At 41.2% G+C, this 23057-nt stretch overlaps 1 protein-coding gene across 3 annotated transcripts in view; it reads left to right on the forward strand.

The window, feature by feature from the left end:
- The window catches only part of LOC140202889 (dual specificity mitogen-activated protein kinase kinase 3-like), a 154927-nt gene that overhangs the window by 21702 nt on the left and 110168 nt on the right, over positions 1-23057 (forward strand). The window contains exon 1 of one of the 3 annotated variants that reach the window (XM_072268430.1): positions 8278-8568. The exons of 1 other annotated variant lie outside the window; for it this stretch is intronic. In XM_072268430.1, coding sequence (XP_072124531.1) covers positions 8553-8568 — 16 coding nt within the window. In that variant the 5' untranslated portion in view covers positions 8278-8552. Of the gene's footprint in view, positions 1-8277; positions 8569-8735; positions 8995-23057 lie in introns of those variants that run through there. One more of the 3 variants, XM_072268431.1, reaches the window with a different exon arrangement.

The raw sequence follows: 23057 nt of genomic DNA on the forward strand, positions 1-23057 counted from the left end.
CTTTAGGGTGTTCTGCATAAGGACTCCCAAGTCCCTTTACATCACAGATTTTTGGATTTTCTCCTCATTTAGAAAATAAACTGCACGTTTATTTCTGCTACCAAAGTGCATGATCATGCATTTTCTAACATTGTATTTTATTTGCCACTTTCTTGCCCATTCTCCTAATCTGTCTAAGTCCTTCTGCAGCCGCCCTGTTTCCTCAACACTACCTGCTCCTCCACCAATGGTACAACAAGCATTCAGTCATACACTTGCATAAATCACTTATCCTAATTTTGACCTGGGGTTTGGTCCAACAACCTCTGCTTTAGAAGCCAGCGTGCTCCACCTTGAACTGTGCAGCTTCCATCTTGTTCACTTGTAATAAGACCTTAATTAAACACAAGTTTTGCCTTTAATAGTAAACATGCATATTAGAGTATAGTCATAGAGTACTACAACAAACAGACCCTTTGGCCCATCTAGTCCATTCCAAATTGCTATTCTGCTTTATCCTACTGATCTGCATCTGCAAGGGAGGAGAGAGAAGCAGTGTGCGCAGCCGTCTGCTGAAAAATGATATCGTATCTGTTAAATAGGGGCCGTGGACAATTCTGATTTGATGGAGATGGACGTGAAAGCACAGAGGAACATCTGGAAAAATTTCTGAAACGCTCGCTCGCTGCTGTCGTTACTGCGCCGTCGGGAATCTTTTGGAGGGAAGGCCTCAAAATCCCCGGCTTTGCCTGCTGTTGGCAACCGAGATGGAGGTCGAATCGTTCGGACAGAGATGACGCTCAGTACTCTGTGTCAGAAAGCTGATCAGAGCTCGAAGTTTTCGGATGACTCAGAGTTGGACCGTGGTCGGGTATGGCAGGGAGTGTTTTTCTTCCTTCTCCCGTCTGCGTGAGATGTGGGACATTTGAGAGACTTTGAACTTTTACTGTGCTCATTGACTTCTTCATCAAGTTATGGTATTGTTGCACTGTTGTAACTATATGTTATAATTATGTGGTTTTGTTAGTTTTTTTTCGGTCTTGGTCTGTCCTGTGTTTTGTGATATCACACCGGAGGAAATATTGTATCATTTCTTAATGCATGCATTACTAAATGACAATAAAAGAGGACTGCGTGTCTTCATAATCTTAAAAAAAATCAGCTACCCTCTATACCCCTCCTATTCACTGCAATCGAACCTGCATCTGCCACCTGTACTGGCAGCTGATTCCAAGCTTGCATCTCCCTTTCAGTGAAGAAGCACCACTTCAGATTACTCTTAAATATTTCACCTTTCACCATTAGCCTATGACGTGTTCTAGTCTCACCCAACTTCACTGGAAAAAGCCTGCATGCATTTACTTGGGCCCTGACTGCCTCATTTTCACCATGGATGGCCAGGCCCTATACACTTCTATCCCCCATCAAGAAGGCCTTGAAGCCCTCCGCTTCTTTCTCAATAAAAGAACCAACCAGTTCTCCTTCACTACCACCCTCCTCTGTCTGGCAGAACTGGAACTCGCCCTCAACAATTTTTCCTTTGGCTCCTCTCACTTTCTCCAGACTCAGGGTGTCCATGGGCCCTAGCTATGCCTGAACTTTCACTGGCTATATAGAACAGTCCGTGTTCCTAGTCTACCGAGGTAACACTCCCCAAATCTTTCTCAGCACCCATGCTGAGTTTGTCAGTTTCATCAACTATGCCACCAACTTCCATCCTGCCCTTAAATTCACTTGGTCAATTTCTGACACCTCCCTCCCCTTTCTCAATCTGTCTCCATCTCTGGAGACAAACTGCTGACTGACATCTTTTATGTACCTACTGATTCCCATGGTTACCTTGTGTTCCTATAATATGGCTTTCCTTTCTAGAACACCAGAGACGTCGTCGTCCTTAAAGAGCGGGGTTTCCTTTCCTCCCCATTGATGCTGTCCTCATCTGCATCTCCTCTCTTCCCCGAGCATCTGCGTTCACCCTGTCTTTCTGTTGCCTTAACAAGGATAGAGTTCCTTTTGTCCTTGCCTACCACCCCAACACATCATTCTCTGTGACTTCTGGCATCTCTAAGGGGATGCAAACATATCTTTACCTCCTCCTCCCCCCCCCTCCAAATTCCACAGGGATCACTTCTTTGATTCACTTGTCCATTCATCCCCCCCGTCTGATCTCCCTCACTGCACTTATTCCTGCAAGTGGCCAAAGTACTACACCTACCCTTTCACCTCCATTCAGGGCTCCATTCAGTCCTTCTGAGTGAGGCAACTCTTCACCTGTGAATCTGTTGGGATTATCTATTGTGTCCGGTGTTCCTGATGCGGCCTCCTCTACATTGGTGAAAGCCATCGTAAATTGGGGGACTGATTCATCGATCACCTTCACTCCATCTGCCAAAAGCGTAACTACTTGGTATCCAAACATTTTAATTCCCAATCTGACGTATCCTCCTCTCGTTCCGTGATGAGGTCACCCTCAGGGTGGAGGAGCAACACCTTATGTTCCACCTGGCAAGCCTCCAACCTTATTGCATGAATATCGTTATCCTCTTTTTTTAAAAAAAACTTTCCTTCCCCCACTCTTTTATTCTCCACTCTGGTCCCCTACCTTTTCTCACCTGCCTATCAGCTCCCCCTGGGTCCCCTCCTCTTTTCCTTTCTCCTATGTTCCACACTTTTCTATCAGATTCCTTCCTCTCCAGCCCTTTACTTTTCCTACCCACCTGGCTTCAGCTATCTTTTCTTGTAGGTAGGTGACTAGAACTGCAAACAATACTCCTAATTTGGCCTCACGGATATTTTATACAACTTCAACATAACATCCTCACTCCTGTACTCATTACTCTGATTCATGAATGCCAGTATGCCAAAAGCTGTCTTTATGACCCTATCAAGCTGTGACGCCCCTTTTAAGGAATTATAGATTTGCTTTCCCAGATCCCTCTGTTCTATCGCAATCCTTAGTGCCATACCGTTCACTGTGTAACTCCTACCCTTGTTTGTCCTCCCAAAATGTAACACCTCACACTTGTCTGCATTAAATTCAATCTGCCATTTTTTCATCCATTTTTCTAGCTGGTTCAGTTTGTGCTGCAAGTTTAGATAACCTTTTTCACTGTCCACTACGCACCAATCTTGGTGTCACCTGGAAATTTGCTGATCCAATTCACCGTATTATCATCCAAATTATCAGTATAGATGATAGACTCAATGGGTCCTGCAGCACACCACTAGTCACAGGCCTCTAGTCAGAGGGGCAAACATCTGCCATTCATTCTCTGGCTCTCCTGCTGAGCCGGAGTCTGCAGACCCCTTGCTTAATGGTATTGGCTCATGCTATTGGGAGCCTCTATGCTAAGCTAATGTTGAATTTAATTTACTACTTCATCCTTGATGTCAAGTGTCTGAACCTTCTGGACCAGCTTCCTATATGGGACTTCTCATGATAGGTAATGTGTTAATATATATTTCAGATAGTTTTTTTTCCCCCCAGAGCAGTGTGAGTAAAGGCATTGCACAAAAGATTGAGTCTATCTTGTTGACTATAACCTTTGCAACTCTGGCAATGAGTACTTATGATTTCCTGTTAAGACAAGTACTGCTCAATGTGGGCCAAGCCATTAGCGTTCTCTTTTTAAGGTGTGAGTAAGCAGTCTTAACCTATTATTTGAAAAAGCTGGAAATGGTTGTTTTTTGATGTTTTGAAAATGTACTGAGTATCTATACTTAAAATAAATGAACGTTATTGTTTTTCCCTAAAACATGATATTTAATTTGACATTTGGTGACTAGAATATTTCTGCCCGGATTCCTAGAATGTACTGTTAGTTGATCATTGCAAGGTAACTGCAGGGATAGTGGGCTAACCTCCATATCTCTGACCTGGTGAGGAAAGTTTGTTAGCTGCTGTCCAGTGACATGTTGTAACTTGTGCTCTTATACAAGTGTTAGATAGGAAGCAAGATTAATTTAGTTTGGTGTTAGGTAGTTAGGGGAATAAATAGTGCCTTAAATAAAAGTATCTTCAGCAATGGAGAAAGAAGTGCCTTTGTATGTAGTATGTAGTTAAAATTGTAGCCTAGAAATCATTTAGAAAAGAGATGAGGTTGGTTAATTAATCTGTGCAGGGTTGGATAGCACTCCATTAGAGTGACATAACTGAGTAGAGAGCATGGTGACTAAATAGTATCAGTAGTCAGGGGCAGATGATTCAAAATCATTAAAAAAATCTTAAAAAAGCAGGCAGTACTAAAATAGTTCTCACACATCAAGGGTGCTTTGGATGGGTGACACTGCCTGCTGGAAGCTTTACTTGTGCAGGAGATGTACAGCTGGGATATGCTGTAGTTGAATGGCCACTGAACATTTTTGGGAACAATACACTATTGTCCAGTACTGTATTTGCATCTGAGATGAGAGTCAGGAGTTGGTTAGCTGTGGCCAATATGGTCTGTGTTGTAGTCATAGTCATACTTTATTGATCCTGGGGGAAATTGGTTTTCGTTACAGTTGCACCATAAATAATTAAATAGTAATAAAACCATAAATAGTTAAATAGCAATATGTAAATTATGCCAGGAAATAAGTCCAGGACCAGCCTATTGGCTCAGGGTGTCTGACCCTCCAAGGGAGGAGTTGTAAAGTTTGATGGCCACAGGCAGGAATGACTTCCTATGACGCTCTGTGTTGCATCTCAGTGGAATGAGTCTCTGGCTGAATGTACTCCTGTGCTCAACCAGTACATTATGTAGTGGATGGGAGACATTGTCCAAGATGGCATGCAACTTTGGGCAGAAAGTTGGATATGAGGCATTTCTGTAGTTTTTTTTCATGTGTTGACTGCCTGTGATAGCTGTAAAATTGCAGGTGGTGCAAAGTATATAAAGTTACTAAGTGGCACAGATATGTCTGAGTTTATTTGAATTTTATGAAATTCTAAGTATACATTTGCTCTGAGTGTTGCTAACCAAGCTGGGGATTTTGGAATCTGTATATAGTTATTCTTGGAAAAGATGGTATGCTTCTGGTGTTGCAGAGGCGCTATTGTACCATGTTTCCTGGCTACTGATGTAGAAATGATAATGAAAGAACACTGAAAAGTATAAGTCAGGAGGTTGAGAGATCTAGGTGAGTGACTGTGATTCCCTGTGCTGCTACTTTGGTTAATTTTGAGCTGCAGGTCCTCCTGGCCCTTGGAGCCGTGTCGCCAGCAACCCACCCATTTAACCTTAGCCAAATCATGAGAGAATTTACAGTGAGCAATTAACCTACTAACCTTTAGACTGTGGGAGGAAACGCACCCATTGAAACTCCTTACAGAGGACATTGGGATTGAACCTCCGATTTGTACTAGTGTCGTGCTAACTGCTGCGCTCTAGGTGGTCTAGGTGGTAGCAGTCACAGAATTGTGACATGTTGCGGGGGTGGGGGAAGAAAGCCCTAGCTAGTTGCTGTAGTAGGCCCAATATATATTTGGAGTAAGTGGATATTTAATTATGGCACAAATAATTTTCACATGTTTTCAACATCCAGTTTTTATAGTGCATCAGTATAGCATAATTGATGTCGGCGCACGGGGAGATTTTATGAGTAAGCGGAGGGTGATGGATTAATTTGAGATTGTAAATTACTCATTACTTGTACTTGCACAATTTTAGAGGAGTCCAGTGTTGACAATTAGTGTGGGCCACATCCTGTTTCCTGGCTTTACAAATCATTATCATTTGCCTGCTGTGTTTTATCTGTGTTATTCCCTAACAAAAGGACTACAGGGCAAGTCGGCAATGGCCATTGTCTGCATCTCTACCCATCATATCATGGCAGGTTTCCAGCTCAGCATGGCTCAGATCAAGAACTTGTGCAGGGGAAATCCTGCTTTTGAACGTGTTGTGAAAGCGTGAAAGAAGGAACTTGCATTTATGTAGTGTCTTTCATGACATTGTGCGTCTCAAATGTGTCCGTATATGGCAGCCATCTTTAGAAGTTAATGATGCATCACCTTCCTTCATTTTCATGTAGTTGCAAGAAAATTCTATATCATATTTATTTAAAAAATTAAGCCATTAATATGGCATCTGATCATGTTGAAGTACCTTAAAATGTGTAATTTAGTAAATCAATGCACAATGTATCTGCAGAATAAACCTTGAAATTAATATTTAATTTTTACTGATTTATTTTCTTTGATCAATGGGGGATTATTTGATCAGAAAATTTTTAATTTTGTGAGGGAAGACTTGTTCATGTTTCACTGAACAGTTTGATATAAAAGTACTGCTTTATCATCCTTTCTAAAGGGTTGCAGAACAATATCATCGTCGTAATACTGCATTAGAAGAATAGAATCTGTTTGCCTCCCATGACAGTGTTGCATTGCAGGATACATGGTCAGGTTCTATACACTCCTTGTCCTTTATTTTGCCTCAGATTGCTCTGGTTAACTGTGCTCTGTTGATTTGCTGTTTAAGAGGCTTTAAGTTGACTTGTGGTTGGAAAATATTACTTGACAGAAGAGTAGTTAAATTGCAAGTTCCTGAGATGTGATCTATCATCTAATGCATTGTGACATTTTTTTTCCAATTAATTAACTTCTTGCCAAATCAAGAAGAAGGTTTTTTGCATTTTATTATTGCAGAGCAATTATTCTGATTACATTTGCCCAAAACATTAATTTCAGGGCCAAGTTCAGTTAAAATAAAATAAATTTGTTCATCAGGAAATGTCTTTGGATTTAAATTTTAATGTATATTGCTGAAGAACAATACAATTCTGGTTGACCATCCATCTTTGTTTTAGTATAGACGAGTGAGACATTAAAATTAGTAGAGGGATACCACTGTAGTCTGATACAAACCAAGATCAAATTGCAAATTGTTGACATTCTTTATATGAGGAAGAGGAAGTCATCTACTTTCCTGCAACCATCAGGTTTTTGAACTGACTTGCACAACCTAAATCTACCCCAGCAATGGAGCACTACGGAACACCTCTTACACTGCCATAGATTCATTGTTAACTGGTTCTTTTGGCATTAATGTTTTGGACAGTTCTTCTTCACTGTCCTGCATAACTTATGAATGTTTTGCAGGACATTGTTTTCTGTGTGTTGTCGTTTGAATCTGTGCCTGTTATGGTGCTGCAAGCAATTTTTTCATTGTTTCTGTACCTCGCAGTATTTATGCATATACGGAGAAAGTTCATGTGATATTAAACTTGGCCTGCAATTTGGAAAAGGTATTGACTATTATAGTTGGGGTGTAGGCTTGCATCTGTGCCAAGTCTGTGATTTTAGGTCAGATGTTGGAGGTTAGTGGAGTGATCAAGTTCTAACAACAAATGCTTAGGATGCTGTGTGATCTATAACGAACAATGACTATTGTGGGATAGGAGGGAGTCCGACCATGTTTTCTTATGCAGGTATCTGTCTGCAAGTTATGCAGAGCACTGCCTGGGGATTATTTCCTGGTTCAGAACTATGTCTTTCCCTATCTTGAAACCATTTCTCTCTGGAGATTCAGGAGTATTCATTGTTGTCTTTCCATCACTCTTGTTTGGTTTAGCTTTAGTGTTGATTTGATTTGTTTGTAGTCTGATGACTAAAGGGTTGCAGGAAGTGTTTAGATGGAAATTGATGTACAAGTATTTGCTTTTCTAGCAAGTTAGGCTTTTTGCAGGCCAATGATGTCTGATAAACTGGAGATTTGAGGTTTTTTGCATTGCTAACAACAATTCTTGTATGTCTTTATCAAACAAGTTCAGATGCTGGAGGTTAGTAGGGAGATCAAGGTCCAACAACAAACGGTTAGGATGCTGTGTGATCAATAATGAACAATTTAAAATGAGAATTTAATAAATATATGAAAAAGGAAGGAAAGCAGGACTGAATTTTCTTTTCTGCAGAGCTTTCCTTTCTGAAGAGCTAGCACAAACGTAATGGACCAGATGGCCACCACCTGTTCTGATTAGCAGTGTGATTTTAATAGAACTTGCAAGGTTTGGTCAGGAAAAGGAGCTAACTACAAACTTGTACAGTCATAGTTTCAGTTAAGCACTTCCTTAAGAGTACTTAGTGAGAATGAGCTGCAAGGGAGGACTTCTTTTGGTTTAAAGTGGGAGAAATTTTCTCTTTTAAAAAGTATGAAACACCTACGTAAAGATGACAATCACTTGTAGACATGGGTGTGTTTAAAATATACCTCAGTAAGCCTCCGTGTCTGGCAGTTTTCCAACTTCCTGTGTGATGTCATGGTCAAGATTGGCTTATTGCTGCAGCTTTTACTCGGCTTATGGCAGCTGAGTTGAAAGGAAGGACTGAAGCTGGTACGTTTGAGAAACGAAAGGGTGGGGGGCAGTGTGGTGTTTTAACATAAGGAAGCGAATTGGCATCAGCTGGTGGCAGGCAGTGGCAAGAAGAAACGAGGAGTAAACGCACTAAGGGGAAATCTGCAGTGGAGAATTGTGCAGTAGTGTGCATGCAGGTTTGCAAAGTGGGGCCCAGAGAGTGCAACAAGGTCTTTGAACATTTTTAATGAGATTTCCCCTAAAGGCACGTCACGCCTCAGCTGCATTTCTGGGAATTCATGGACAAGAGACGAGGTAAGCTTTGCATTTTTTTTATCGAGACGTTCCTTAAACCAAAATTTGAAAAAAAAAAACGTGTTTAAAGTACATGTATACAAGCTGCACGATGCATAGAACTAGGTGAGTGCCTTTAAGAATCCTGTAGCTAGCTTGTTTACTTCCATTTGTTGCACAATCAGCCTTCAGTTACAGTAGCTGCAGAGACCTAAAGCAGGGTGTTACCGTGAGCAACTGGAGCCAGTTTCTGGGAGCTGGCTGTTGCTAACTCAGCACCCTTGCTTATGGCTGTGTTCTATACAGTGACCTGGTGGTGTGATTTGTATAGAAATACGGAGTCTCGAGTGTGCAGCCGAGAACTTGAAGCTTCCATCGTCAGCTCAGCTCGCAGTTTAGGCTGCTTGGTGTGCATTACTTTTATTTAATGAAAGCAGTTGGGTAAAGGTAACTCTAGTATTTGCTTTCTTGGAGCTTTCTGTAATGTGTGCCCTGTAGTTGGAGTGTCATAATGTGTTCCAAGTATATATATATATATATATGTGTGTGTGTGTATATATCTATCAAATATTCATATTACTTTCAAAAGTTTTTATCTTGAATGATGCATTGTCCTTTAACGTTTCAAACGTGTGCCATTGATAAAGCTGTGTAAAATAATTTAAAAATAACTGTGACTAATATTCTATACAATAAAAAAATCTATCTATAAATTATCTTTTGATCTTATTAAAGGAATTGATAATAGTTATAGGGTACCCTGTCTGCTTTGAGCATGTTGGTTCAGCACTTAACTGTACCACAACTGACCAAGATTTATTTCTTTGTATTTCTGATTAATTTTAATCAGTTTTTAAGCATCAAAGCACTTGTAAAATACCGAGATATAGATAAATGTTTCAAAGAATTGACAGTGGTTGTACAGTATTCCCTTCTTGAAGCTGGGCTTGTTGCCTGTTCCAGACAGCCCATGAGTCAAGTCTGGGGTGCAGGCTGTGCTGGATGGAAGTATGTTGGAGATGTGGTAGAGATGCGATTTCTTAAGTCCTCTGAGTGCAGATGGCCCATGCTTTCATTAGTGTGGAGGGACACTTAGCCTTTGGCTCTCTTGGAGAAAGCACCCCAAAGATTAGATTGCAGAGAAGAGCTCAAGAATTGCAGTGTGGAACAAGTGAGGATCTATTATTGCACAGCGGTAAGAGAGATTGATGTGTATCACACATTTGTCCAAGAGCAGTTGATTGTAGTGTGAGGTTATTTGTTCTGTGATCTATTGGTCTGAAAATATTGCAGGATTTCTGTCCTTTACTTCCTTATAGTTTACCCAGTGTATGCAGCTATTCTGTTGCTTTTTGAATCTGGAACATTATGGATATTGGTTGCGACTGATGAACTGGCAAATTATGCCACGTGATTGAAGATGGCTTGCTTAAATCTGCCTAGGGTCAGCCACACTAACTCCTTCTGTCATCATTTGAGAACAGTCAATTTAATTAAAACAAAATCTTCCTACTTACTTACAACCTACTTTTACCTACTTGACTACTTAGCAGTGTGAAATTTGTCAGATTGTTATTTCCAACATGTAATTTGTGACACTGTTAGAATAAGTTGCTGTCTTGCATACAGTTAGTTTGATTCATTCCTATGTTTCCCCCTTGGAATGGGCACAATGGATTGAATGCTTTTCTTAGGTGCTATTTCTAATTTCACTGAGGCAAAGAGTTAGTTTGATATCATCTTTCTTTCAAAGGTTGGTGAGATAACAGGTTCACTTTTGATTTGTTGTCTCAATATTTGTACTGCAATATTATGCATTATAACTGCATAAAGTTCAGTTAATGCAGGGTGTGAAATTCTCCCTTTAGCACCCTGTCATTTGGGGCAAATTGATTTTTAAAGGGGAGTAGGATTTCATTCCTCATCAATTGGAAGTGATCAAATCAGTAATTACCTTTACTATATTTAACAGTGGAATTGCTATTAATACACAACGAGAGACCATATTATCAATCTATCCTAATGGATAATAAGAAGCTAGAGTAAGTTAGTGCGATGTTATTCACATCACGATATCTTAGTATGAATAATCACTTCATCTTTATTTTCTTAAACTCATTTTTCAAGATCCTGGAGAGAAAGTCTTCACCCAAAAGTCTTCACTGTTTTGACTTGAAATATCAACTGTCTATTTCTCTCAATACTTACTGAGTTCCTCCAGCATCTTGTGTGTTACTCTAAATTTCAGCATCTGCAATTTCTTGTCTGCATTCTAACTATTCCTGATTTAAAAAAAAAACCTGTTGAGTGGTGATGGGAGCAGGGCAAAAGAGCATAGACTCAGATTAGGGGAGCGATCATATGTTTTTGCAGTGTGTCAAATGTCCATGTAATTTTTCACCTCCCAGAGAGCAACGGAAGGTATATTCAAGTTTGAAATTGCTATATGTTTAAATACTAAGATAATCAGTTGGGAAAGTGGGCCTGGGGTGTAAGACTTGCCTTGATCTTATTCAGGCTTGATGGACTGATCTATTGTTTTGTTTCCTTGTCTGCATCTTAAAAGCCATTTCTTCCAATGGTAGTTCAATGTTGAATTGATTGGATAAAAAAAATCCATGTGATATTAGCTTGAGTTTTGATGATTTGCCAGTGGCCCCTATGGAAATAATTTGGTTTTACTCCTAAAGTGCTTTTCACCTTGCTTTGGAGCCTGTTGTTCCTAGTGTTGATATGGAGGAGAGAAACAGCCTATAGTTCTCCTTCTGCTACATTTCTATTGTTGTCGTTCATGTGTATGGATCCTGGGAGACCAATATCCACCGACATATTTTAGCATTTTCTACTCCGTAATCTGGTTACAAGTGTTTTTATTAGTTTTGTCAATGCAGTATTAGCATACCAGGAGTATGCATGTGGAGGGTAGTTTTAAAACAAAAGGTAGGTTAAATTGTTACTTAATCTGTTATACTTTATCATGTCCCATTATGGTTGTCAAAGTTCAAAGTAACATTATTATCAAAGTACATTTGTCACCATATACAGCCCTGAGATTCATTTTCCTATGGGCATACTCAATAAATCCATAATAGAATAATTGCCATAATCAAATCAATGAAAAACCATACCAACTTGGGTATTTGAAGTGAAGTTGAGTGAAGTTATTGCCTTTAGTTCAAGAACCTGGTGGGTGAGGGGTAATAGCTGTTCCTGAACCTGGTGTAGTGAGTCCTGAGGCTCCTGTACCATCTTGATGGCAGCAGCAAGAAGAGAGCATGAACTGGATGGTGGGGGTCCGGATGATGAATGCTGCTTACCTGCGGCAACATTTAGTGCTCACTGATGGGGAGGGCTTTACCCATGATGAACTGGGCTATGTCCAGTACTTTCTGTACGATTTTCTGTTCAGTCGGACTGCTGTTTCCATACCAGGCTGTGATGCAGCCGGTTAATGTAAGACCATAAGGTATAGGAGCAGAATTAGGCCATTTGGCCCATCAAGTCTGCTCTGCTCTTATAGATGTTTGTCAAGGTTTTAGATGTCGTACCGAATCTGCACAAACTCTGAAGTAAGTAGAGGTGCTGCTGTGCTTTCTTTGTAATTGCACTTGCTTTCTGGGCCCAAGGCAGGCCCTCCGAAATAATATCACTGAGGAATTTAAATTTGCTGACCCTCTCCACCTCTGATCCTCCAATGAGGACTGGCTCATGGACGTCTGGTTTCTCCTCCTGAAGTCAATAATCAGCTTCTTGGATTTGCTGACATTGAGTAAGAGGTTGTTGTTATGGAACCACTTAGTCACATTTTCAGTCTCCCTCATGTGCTGATTTGTCACCATCTTTGATTAGACCCAAGTCAGCGGATTTGAATTTGGCATTGGAGTATGCTTAGCCACTCAGTCATAAGTGTAAAGCGAAGAGCAGGGGGGAAAAGCGCACAGCCTTGTGGTGCACCTGTGCTGATGGAGATCATGGAGGAGATGTTGTTGCCCATCTGAACTGACTGGAGTCTGCAAGTGAGGAAATCACATTGCACAAGGAGGTATTGAGGCCAAGATCTTGAAGTTATTGATTAGTTTTGAGGGGGTGATGGTTTTGAATGCTGAGCTGTAGTCATTAAAGAGCATCCTGATGTATACATCTTTGCTGTCCAACTGTTCCAGCTTTGAGTGAAGAACCAGTGAGATGGCATCTGTTGTGGACCTGTGCTCTGGTAGCCAAATTGTCACATCACTTCTCAGGCAGGAGTTGATATGTTTCATTACGCGGTGAAAATTCTGGCCTGTTGATCAGGATAGGTCTTTAGTACTTGGCCAGGTACCCTCTGTGGGCTGCATGCTCTTGTTGGGTTCACCCATTTGAAGGCTTTTTGCATGTTGGCTTGAGACTGAAATCACAGTATCATCAGGGGCTGTGGGAATGCGTGATGTTTCCTTCATGTTTTGACAGTCAATGTGAGCATAGAAGGCATTGAGCTCACCTGGACATGAAGTCCTGGTGTCTCCTATGTCACTTGATTTAATATTATATGAGGTGATCGTATTCAAGCCCTGCCACAACTATTGAGCAACCTTCATTGATCCTAGTTTAGTATAGAATTGCCATTTCACCCCAGCTTTCTTGCTCACCAGACTTGAATGCCTCTGATCTGGGCCTCAGCAGACTGCAGATCCTATGGTTCATCCAGGAATTTTGGTTAGGGAAGACTAAACTATTTTGAGAGGACACACTCATTACAGCTGTTTTACTAAAGTCTGTGACAGCCATGGTGTATTCATTCAGATCCACAGACGAGTTGTTGTACATGGCCCAGTCCACTGACTCAAAACAATCCCATAGCTGCCCCCCTGCCTCCCATAAGCTCCCCTTCATTGTCCTGATTTCAGGAGCCTTGCTCTTTAGCCTCTGCTTGCATGTGGGTCAGGGAAGGACAGCCAAGTGATCCAATTTAGTGAAATGCAGTTTGGGGATGGAACAGTAGGCATTCCTTATCTTCGTATAACAATGGTCTAGAGTGTTGGGACCTTTGGTGCCACAGGTTATGCCCCGCCTTGGGTGGGGTTTTCTTCAAATAAGCCTGCTTGAAGTTCCCGACTATGATTTGAAATGTGCTGGGTGTTTTGCTTCTTTGGAGGTGGCATCGCGTAGTATCTCAATGCCAAATTAAGTCCAATGAGTGCAAATAAAATTTGGGTGTAATGGTTGTTGAAATTTGAATTTACACTTTAGTTAACTTTTAAGTATTTGCTGTTTGTGAGGTTGTTTTAATAGCATGGCTCTGGAATTATTGAAGTGTATCACGAGCTGTCTTTAGATATACATATGTGCATCCCAGCCTAGACTGTTTGGAATGTCAGTCCTACAGTTTTGGGAGTTATTTTGAAGTCAGTTCTGAATCTTTTGGTTACACCTCCTAGTTAACAGATGATTCTCTAAGTGTAAGCAAATACAAGCCATGTATTACTATAATTCAGTAATTAAACTAAATTGCAGGTTGATATTTTAGAAAAATTGTTTTTGGGTCAGATCATCTTGGGCAGAACTTTATAATTAAACAAAGAACATTGCAACATCATGCAGTTTTCTGTATAGCATCCCAGTCATACTCGTATAAATTAGTCTTGTGTGGATATTAGACGTTGATTGCTTTGTGTGCCGGACAATTGTGTATTACCACTGCTAAAAATTAGGCTGTATAGCTGTCTTGTACTTATTCTGTGCTGTGAAATTGTGAAAATCCTCCCTCTATTTCACTACTAATATCTTATAAAGAACTCAAATCTTAATATTTAGGATTTAGGGAGTATTTTAATAGAAGGAAATCAAAAGCTTTTGGGTGCAAATTTCAGAGCTTTGGGCCTGGAAGGCTGCTAATGGCAGACTGATTATCGGAGATGAAGTCAAGAGGCCGGAATTGGAGCACTGTAGAGCCTTTGCGTTATAAAAGCTGCATTTATTGAAAATACTGAGCGGGTTAGGCTGACCTCCATTACCAGAAACAGCTAACATATCAGGTCGATGCTCTTGTGTCAGAATAGAAGGAAAAAAAATAGAACAGGTTTGAAGTAAATACTGAGCAGAAAATGTTGAACTTCTGGAAAGGCAGAATTAAAAACAGCGTTGGGGCAGAAGGTGAATGAAACAAAAAAAAGATTGTTAGAAGAACAGTAGAAAGGAGCTTCTGAAAGGGGAGGGATTCTTTTCACTTGAATGGGAAGGGACCAAAGGAAGAGGAAGGGTATATAGAATAACTTAAGGAGTAAGCTAGATTGTCTAAGCGAATGATGAAAGGAAAATATTTTTGGTGTCTTACTTCAGGTGTTGGAACTGGTTCAGTGAGTGATGATGAGGGGAATTCTATTGTATTTCTGAAAGGGTGGTAAAAGATCAAATGTTGATATGGGGAAAGAATCATGGCTAATTATGGGTGATGAAGTGAACACATGAAGTATTGATAATGGAAGATGACATTGGAGCAGATAAACAAAGGGTTTGAAAAAAACTGAGTAGTTAAATCCTTGTAAAAACATGGATGTGAAAGGATGCATTCAGGTCAAAGTTCAGTTTATTGTCATATGCATAAGTAGTGGATGCACAGATGCAATTTAAAAACTTCTTTGCAGCACCATCTCAGACACATAGCATCATATAAGCAGCATTCACAAGAAAAATATAAACAACTTTTATACATAATAAATAAATTATTAATTGGGGCACCCATACTGTGAAAAGACTAGATGGGATAAAGTTTGTCAGATGTGTTCAGGAAGTTTCTTAGAAGTCCCAATGAGAGAATGTGCAATACCTCATGCCCTATTAGGAAATGAGACAAGCCAGGTGACAGAAGTTTGTGTAGGAGAATACTTTGCATGTGGTGTTCATAATGCCATTAACTTCAAAGTCAGTTTGGATAAGTCCTGATGAAGGGTCTCGGCCTGAAACGTTGACTGTACCTCTTCCTAGAGATGCTGCCTGGCCTGCTGCGTTCACCAGCAACTTTGATGTGTGTTGTTTGGATAAAGATGGGTCTGGTCTGGTCTGGGGGTTGAAATTCTAAATTGGAAGAAGGCCAATTTTGATGGTATCAGAAAGGAGCTATGAAGTGTGGATTGGACCAGACTATTCTCTGGTAAAGGTGTATTAGGTAAGTGGGAGGCCTTCAAAAGTGAAAATATGAAAGTATTTGAAAGTATCTATGTGCCTGTTAGAATAAAATGCAAGGATAACAGGTTTAGGGAACCTTGGTTTTTGAGAGACATTGAGCCCTAGTTTAGAAAAAAGAAGTACATAGCAGGTATAGACTGGTAGGAATAAATGAGGTACTTGAGTATAAGAAGTGCAAGAGAACACTTAAAGAATTCAAAAGGGCTAAAAAAAAAGCATGAGGTTGCTCTAGCAGATAAGGTGAAGAAGTATCCTAAGGGCTTTTACAGTTATGTTAAGAGTGGAAGAATTGCAAGAACAAAATTGGTCCCTTGGAAGATCAGATTGGTAATCTATGCATGGAGTCAAAAGAGATGGGAGAGATCTTAAATGGATTTTGTGCATCTTTACTTGGGAGGTGGACACAGTCTGTAGAAGTGAGGCAAAGCAGCAGTAAGGTCATGGACCATATACAGATTACAGAGGAGGAGGTGTTTACTGTCTTAAGGCAAATTAGGGTGAATAAATCTCCAGGGCCTGACAAGGTGTTTCCTTGAACTCCGTGGGAGGCAAATGCAGTAATTGCAGGGGTCACTGCCATTCAGGGTTCCAAATAGTCCTTCCAGGTGAGGTGACAATTCAACTGTGAGTTTTTTTGTGGTCATATACTGTGTTCAGTGCTCCCAGTATGGGTTCTTGTATATCAGTGAGACCTGATGTAGATTGAGAGACCACCTCGCTGAGCATCTACGCTCCATTCGCCAGAACAAGTGGAATCTCCCAGAGGCCACCCATTTTAATTCCACTTCCCATTACTATTCCAGTATGTCGATCCATGGCCTCCTCTGCTGTCGGGATAAGACCACACCTAGGCGGGAGGAACAGCACCTTATATTCCGTTTGGGTAGCTTCCAACCTGATGGCATGAACGTTGATTTTCAAACTTCCGGTAATGCTTCTAGACTCCTCTTCTCTCCACCCCCCCCCCACCATTCCCATCCCCTTGTCCCTCTCTCATGTTATCTCCTTGCCCGCCCATCGCCTCCCTCTGGTGCTCCTCATCCTCTCCTTTCTTCCATGGTCTTCTGTTTCTTTCACCAGTCAACTTCCTAGCTCTGCTTCATCCCTCTCCTTCCAAGTCTCACCTATTGCTTGGTGTTTCTCTTTCCCCTCCTCCCAGCTCTTAAATCTACTCCGTAGCCTTTTCTCTCTAGTGCTGCCGAATGGTTTCGGCCGGAAACGTCAACTGTACTTTTTTCCATAGATACTGCCTGGCCTGCTGAGTTCCTCCAGCATTTGTGTGTTAATCAAGAACCTATCAACCTCTGCTTTAAATATTCCAGATGTCTTGCCCTGCACAGCCATCAGTGGCAATGAATTCTACAGATTTACCACCCTTTGGCTAAAGAAATTCCTCTGTTCTAAAAGGATGTGCTTGTATTGAGGCTGTGTTCTCTGGACCCAGACTCCCCACTACAAAAAACATCCTGTCCATGTTCACTCTATCCAGCCTTTTCAGTATTTAATAGCTTTCAGTGAGATTCCCCCTCATTTTTCTAAACTCCAGTTAACCATTAAATGTTAACCCTTTCATTCCCAGGATCATTTTTGTGAACCTCTTCTGGACCTTCTCACTGCTCAAAATACTCCAAGTGCAGCCTGAGCAGTGCTTTTCTGGAAAAAAAAATAGGAATAGACAGGATAAAAGTGTTTCACGGCAACATCCTTCACGTAAAGCTGACTTGAAATTTTTCAGTCTGGCTGACAAGAGTGGTGCATAGCTATTTTGATATCTTCGAGGGGATTTAAAAAAAAATGCTGAGAATTTACAGAGGATGAAGTGGAATTTGACATGCCCGAGGATGTGCTGGGGGCACCCTGCAAGTGTTGGCACACATTCCAGTATCTGCATAGCATGCCCACAATATTCGACAGAACAACACAAGCAACAAATCAACAAGAGTAAAACAACCCCGTTACTCTCTTCCACCCATACACATACACAGTCCTTTAATCCTACGATAGTCCGTGATACAAACTCTTTCTCCTCAGCAATGTCTAAGACATGACATGTTAGTTTTGTTGACGGTTGCAATTGGCATACCTAGCATAAAGATGTGATAACAGCACATTTGGAAAGCGGTGAAATCATTGGACAAAGTCAGCATGGATTTGTGAAAGGAAAATCATGTCTGACGAATCTCATAGAATTCTTTGAGGATGTAACTAGTAGAATGGATGGGGAGAACCAGTGGATGTGGTATATTTGGATTTTCAAAAGGCTTTTGACAAGGTCCCACACAGGAGATTAGCGTGCAAACTTAAAGCACATGGTATTGGGGGTAAGGTATTGATGTGGATAGAGAATTGGTTGGCAGACAGGAAGCAAAGAGTGGGAGTAAACGGGCCCTTTTCAGAATGGCAGGCAGTGACTAGTGGGGTACCGCAAGGCTCAGTGCTGGGACCCCAGTTGTTTACAATATATATTAATGACTTAGATGAGGGAATTAAATGCAGCATCTCCAAGATTGCGGATGACACGAAGCTGGGCGGCAGTGTTAGCTGTGAGGAGGATGCTAAGAGGATGCAGGGTGATTTGGATAGGTTAGGTGAGTGGACAGATTCATGGCAGATGCAATTTAATGTGGATAAATGTGAGGTTATCCACTTTGGTGGCAAAAACAGGAAAACAGATTATTATCTGAATGGTGGCTGATTAGGAAAAGAGGAGGTGCAACGAGACCTGGGTGTCATTATACACCAGTCATTGAAAGTGGGCATGCAGGTACGGCAGGCGGTGAAAAAGGCAAATGGTATGCTGACATTCATGGCAAGATGATTCGCGTACAGGAGCAGGGAGGTACTACTGCAGTTGTACAAGGCCTTGGTGAGACCACACCTGGAGTATTGTGTGCAGTTTTGGTCCCCTAATCTGAGGAAAGACATAAACAACAGGAATTCTGCAGATGCTGGAAATTCAAGCAACACACATCAAAGTTGCTGGTGAAGGCAGCAGGCCAGGCAGCATCTCTAGGAAGAGGTGCAGTCGACGTTTCAGGCCGAGACCCTTCGTCAGGACTAACTTAAGGAAGAGTGAGTAAGGGATTTGAAAGTTGGAGGGGGAGGGGGAGATCCAAAATGATAGGAGAAGACAGGAGGGGGAGGGATGGAGCCAAGAGCTGGACAGGTGATTGGCAAAAGGGGATACGAGAGGATCATGGGACAGGAGGTCCAGGAAGAAAGACAAGGGGGGGAGGGAACCCAGAGGATGGGCAAGAGGTATATTCAGAGGGACAGAGAGAGAAAAAGGAGAGTGAGAGAAAGAATGTGTGCATAAAAATAAGTAACAGATGGGGTACGAGGGGGAGGTGGGGCCTAGCGGAAGTTAGAGAAGTTAACTCCCCCTCCAACTTTCAAATCCCTTACTCACTCTTCCTTCAGTTAGTCCTGACGAAGGGTCTCGGCCTGAAACGTCGACTGCACCTCTTCCTAGAGATGCTGCCTGGCCTGCTGCGTTCACCAGCAACTTTGATGTGTGTTGCCTGAGGAAAGACATCCTTGCCATAGAGGGAGTGCAAAGAAGGTTCACCAGATTGATTCCTGGGATGGCAGGACTTTCATGTGATGAAAGACTGGATGAACTAGGCTTATACTCGTTGGAATTTAGAAGATTGAGGGGGGGATCTTATTGAAACGTATAAAATCCTAAAGGGATTGGACAGGCTAGATGCAGGAAGATTGTTCCCGATGTTGGGGAAGTCCAGAACGAGGGGTCACAGTTTGAGGATAAAGGGGAAGCCTTTTAGGACCGAGATTAGGAAAAACTCCTTCACACAGAGAGTGGTGAATCTGTGGAATTCTCTGCCATAGGAAGCAGTTGAGGCCAGTTCATTGGCTATATTTAAGAGGGAGTTAGATATGGCCCTTGTGGCTAAAGGGATCAGGGGGTATGGAGAGAAGGCTGGTACAGGGTTCTGAGTTGGATGATCGGCCATGATCATACTGAATGGCAGTGCAGGCTCAAAGGGCCGAATGGCCTACTCTTGCACCTATTTTCTATGTTTCTATGTTAGTGAACAGACAACAGTATGTATCAGGAAATTGGAAGCATGAAGTTTAAGGGGATGTTAGATAAATTATAGATGTACAGTAGGTAGAATGAAACTGAACGAGGGAAGAAAAAAATTGATCAGGATGGTGAAAAGAATCCCTCTGTGATTGAGAGCAAATTTAAGTAATAGATCTACCTTTGAATACTGCTTCTGAATCTTAAAATGTGATTGTGTGGTGATGGCAGTTTGCAGGTTTGAACCCACTGTGATCTCTAAAGGAGGGGGTTCAGTGAAAGCCTGGGAAGTGGCCTTTTGATATTTTTGACAAGATCGTTGGCTGTTGAGGAGTTGGAAGTTGTTCCTGCAGTATTGGTTTCCCCAGAGTGTGTTAGAATTGCAAATTTCCAGAGGTGGTAAAACATTCTTGAAGATTCTGGAATAGTTGAGGTGAGGTAGGAGAGGAGTCATATGGTACATCGAAGTGGAAATGGGTATGTATGTTGAAGCCTATTGTAATTTTGACTTGGGATCAAAATGATGCTGTTGCACATGACCAAGTTGAGCTGTGGAAAATTGCCAGAAAGATGATATCAGTTAAGAAGCAGAAATTGTCATTGGTATCAGTTTTCTCAAAATTTAATGGGATGGAATTTATCAGTATTCTAGTACTCGTAGGAATATGAATCTGTAGAAGCTGCTGACTTTTAAAATGTGATGTTGAACTGGGATTTGCGCATCTTCTCAAGTAGGCATAACAGCCTACTGGTCAAGTAGTGACATTGTCCCTGTTTTACAAGACGGCAGAGCATTTTGATACTAACACCTCTAAAATTGATTGTCATCTAAGTTTTATGGAACCAATTAGAACAGTACTGATTATATAAGGAATGAATCAAAACAAGAGTTTCTTGCATTGTATCTTTGGTTACTTAGATTGGTTATAGAACAGGTTGAAGCAGTTTGGCCCATGTTTGTTCTAGCTGTCGACCAAAGCAACTTTCTGGTTCCACACCTGAGCCCCTTTTCTGCAGTCTAGTAAATGTTATATCATGGTACATTTATCATGTGTTGTGGAATTGACCACAATTATGTAGATTAGACAGGCTTCTGCGATTAAGTGATTCTATGATGCAAATAGTTTTAAAATCGGATCGTATTTTTAATATAACAGGAACCAAGATTAAAACTTTACTCAGCTGCTCTGAATTTAGACCTTTGTTTCTTGACACAGCCAATGTGACTACTTTGAAGTCACACATTTTGAGTTCAAAGTAGAATAGAAATCTAGTGAATGTTCCTTTTAGAACAACTTGTTCAATAAAACTTTGTCATTGAATACATTCTGAATACAATGGTCATCTGTTCCAGATTTGAGTGTTTTCCCCAACTCCTTTTGATCTTGAGACTTTTTCAGGTAGTGAGATAGATATATTTTGATTATAAATTGGTTCTTAAATGTTCTATTCATGAGCAGATGATGTTGCCCTACAAACATAAGGTTCCAAAGGTGAATGTGTGAATGTGTCATATTGAGTTTTCTTGATTACAAGAGACCAACCTACAATGAAATTAATGATTTTGCTCCTCCATTTTGAAGTTGCCCCTAGCAGGACAAGTAGGAAACTGGTAACAGTACCTGCTAGTGGAAGCAGTTTTGGGTACTGAGCTAGAATATCTTCTAAGGACATTTTGCTCTGTAACTAAGTAGTATGTCACAGAAATTTGGCTATGATATTTTGGAGGGAGATATCTTTCACTATTGTGATTAATTACTACTGTGTTTAAAATAGGAAAATGAGGTTTTATTTTTGATTTTAGTTTTGGATACTAGTGATTAAATTCATCAGATGATTTCCTCTGATAGGGTGTTCAATTTTGCTTTCAATTAGCTTGTCAAAGCAAATATGCTTTAGAAGGAAAATTCTAATTAAAGAGTGTGCCTTGGAGAGATTAAGTGGCAACTGATAATCCTATTTATGTCAGAATTTGTAAACATTTGCTTTTAGTAAGAGATAAATGACGATTGTTCTGGCTGCAGAATGTGTGAAAGTTACTTTGAATGTGTTGGCTGTATTACAATCTCCAAAAGTGCTAATTTAAAATAATTGCACAATATGGCTTTAGTGTCAATATTATGGAATTTGATTCAGTCTTGTTCAGTTGGTAGACTTCAGGGAAGTACAAAATTATTAAAAAGTAATGTATTAGGGGTCCAATAAAGTAGATGCCGTAGTTATTTTTGTTTAGGCATGTGAGTTTTCTGTCAGTCACATTATGTATAGACACTCCTGTACCTAGGGTCACTTTAAGAATTTACAGCTAATTTAGGTATATAAGCTGTCTTGTGTATTTATACTTATTGTGTCCTTTGTCTTACTGTGTTTGTTTTGTGCTGCAGAGTAACAATTATTTTGTTGTTGATGCTTGTGTACTGGAAATGACGTTAAACAATCTTGAATGTTGAAAGTGTTTGGAAAGAATCTGTTTTTGAATGCGTTGTTCACCTTTCCCGGACCACTTTTCAGTCTATAATATAATGAAGACCTAGATTAAGTGCTACACATGCCCTTACACTTCCTCCCTTACCACCATTCAGGGCCCCAGACAGTCCTTCCAGGTGAGGCGACACTTCACCTGTGAGTCGGCTGGGGTGATATACTGCCTCCGGTGCTCCTGATGTGGCCCTTTATATATTGACGAGACCCAACGCAGACTGGGAGACCGCTTTGCTCAACACCTACGCTCTGTCCGTCAGAGAAAGCAGGATCTCCCAGTGGCCACACATTTTAATTCCACATCCCATTCCCATTCTGACATGTCTATCCACGGCCTCCTCTACTGTAAAGATGAAGCCACACTCAGGTTGGAGGAACAACACCTTCTATTCCGTCTGGGTAGCCTCCAACCTGATGGCATGAACATTGACTTCTCTAACTTACGCTAATGCCCCACCTCCCCCTCGTACCCCATCCGTTATTTATTTTTATACACATTCTTTCTCTCACTCTCCTTTTTCTCCCTCTGTCCCTCTCACTATACCCCTTGCCCATCCTCTGGGTCCTCCCCCCCCCCCCCCCGTCTTTCTCCCTGGGCCTCCTGTCCCATGATCCTCTCATATCCTCTTTGCCGATCACCTGTCCAGCTCTTGGCTCCATCCCTTCCCCTCCTCCTATCATTTTGGATCTCCCTCTCCCCCTCCCACTTTCAAATCTCTTACTAGCTCTTCTTTCAGTTAGTCCTGATGAAGGGTCTCGGCCTGAAATGTCGACTGTACCTCTTCCTAGAGATGCTGCCTGGCCTGCTGCGTTCACCAGC

Source organism: Mobula birostris, chromosome 9, assembly GCF_030028105.1.
Source record: "Mobula birostris isolate sMobBir1 chromosome 9, sMobBir1.hap1, whole genome shotgun sequence".
Classification (NCBI taxonomy): Eukaryota; Metazoa; Chordata; class Chondrichthyes; order Myliobatiformes; family Myliobatidae; genus Mobula; species Mobula birostris.